General features: G+C 44.4%; 1 protein-coding gene across 1 annotated transcript; it reads right to left on the reverse strand.

The window, feature by feature from the left end:
- Positions 1–601: 601 nt before the first annotated feature.
- On the reverse strand, positions 602–1,116 carry T265_01782 (hypothetical protein; the record flags this gene model as incomplete). The annotated part of the gene is made up of 3 exons (XM_009165872.1): positions 602–767; positions 801–995; positions 1,028–1,116. 3 exons carry the CDS (start codon positions 1,114–1,116, stop codon positions 602–604), a joined length of 450 nt encoding a protein of 149 aa, XP_009164136.1.
- Between the last annotated feature and the right edge of the window lie 762 nt (positions 1,117–1,878).

Here is a 1,878-nt window from a genome sequence, read left to right on the forward strand (position 1 = left end):
ATGAACTGACCAAAGTCATCCCGTCCTTTGGTATGCACTTTGCACCCACAAAGTGTAAGGTCATGCTTGTGGACGTGCAGTCACTGAACACGCCTGGAAGTTGTGGAGCGTTTTACGTATCTTGGAAGTTGTATTAGTTCTGACAGTAGTGTGACAGACGAGGTGAATGCATTGATTTTATGTCACAAATCTACCCGTAAGAGCTCACTACAAATGGTTGCCACAAGCAATTCTAGAACACTGTTTATGATCTTGATAACCATTCACGTAAGTTTCTTTACCATAAATCCTCTTTACTGTCACGAAAATTGCGCAGATGCGCACTCGACTTCGCATACTCACCTTGTGGGTGAAGTGTCCAATCAGAAAACTACCAATCCTTTCGATCTGCGGAGGTTTGACGCCCTGGGCCCGCATATCTTTCGTTGAGATACACTTTACAGATGATAACGGGCCTATCTCTATACGGATGCGGCCCTTGCTCGGCCTGGATTTTCTAATCGCACTGCCAACTGAATTGAGGGCTGTGACTAAGAAAACGTCAAGTTTGTGCTAAAGGTATTTTTGATTCACAAGGAAAACTAGATCAACAAGTTAGCATTCAAGAAGGCTTCCAAGGTTCGATTTTTGGTTTCGTCGTTGAGTACGGAATATATTTTTTGTTAGGATCCAGAGTTGTATTCTCAGAATGCTCAGCCATCCACTTCAGACGCCTTGGTGGTTTATCGACTGGGGATTCGTCCGTCATATGATGCAACCAGCGGTGCCTAAAGAAGTTCGACTAACAAAAATGGGCATACCATTCGGGTGGAACCTGTGATCCTTCATAGTCCCAACCAAAGCGATTGCCGTAGATAACCCATCGATCACGGCCTAGGATCGCCCAGAAATATGAAATAAAGCTAAATTTACCGAAAAAATATTTGTCATTCTGATAGTACTTGTTACCGAACTGATCCATGCCAACGTAAGTGCCCCACTTAAGCTCGTCGGTCCTACGATGCTCAAACGATAAAATTCAACGCACCTAAAAAGCACTCTCATGGAGTTTAACAATCCGCCATTTTGACGAATTATCATCCGCAATGTGGATAGCTTTTCCAGGAACGAAGACATTTCATTTGACCGCCTCTGAAATGACCCTTCTCTTGTGGGGTCAATAGCGCAACACAAAATGTTCGGATACCTGATCTAGGATTCGATATGGCTATAATAGGATCAGAAGGTTTGCATGCCTATAGGAAACAGAAGGTTCGTATTCCGAGATCGACTGACGTCATACCTACCTGGGATTATGTAGTTCCGCCAAAGCAAATAAACTATTCAGACTTAGGAAGCGAGGTGCTGAGTCGGCGTTTCGCAGATTTCACGGATTGATACACGGGATAGAGGCTGTATTCAAATTTTTTTGTTTTTTTTTATCTTGCCGATTAGGGGCTTTAGTCCCCCGGCAAGGCACAGTGGGGGGAAGAGTGTTTATCTGCTCTTCATGATCTAATCAATGGGTTGTGCGTTTGCCTATACGAAGTAGAAAAGGCATCCAAACTTAAAGTGCAATACGTCCTAGATACAGTGCGGACAGCCGTTGGTTAAGGATCACTGCAAGCACCAACCATGTTAAATGAGAGAAATCTTTGTCTGATATGTTCGCGCTCTGAACTTGAGGACCTTACAATGTCTCCAACGTGTATTTCACGGATTGATGCACAGGATCGAGGCTCTTTTCCAAGTTTCCAGGGCTGGTTTTGTTCTTGTCGTCAAACGGCTGTCGTTCGCCTGGAAGGCACAGGTTAAAAGGGTGAGGCACTGCTCTTTATGTTCTCAGCGTGGGGCAGTATGCTTGCCAGCGCGAGGATTCGCATAAACAAATGTCTAATA

Source organism: Opisthorchis viverrini (assembly GCF_000715545.1).
Source record: "Opisthorchis viverrini unplaced genomic scaffold opera_v5_19, whole genome shotgun sequence".
Classification (NCBI taxonomy): Eukaryota; Metazoa; Platyhelminthes; class Trematoda; order Opisthorchiida; family Opisthorchiidae; genus Opisthorchis; species Opisthorchis viverrini.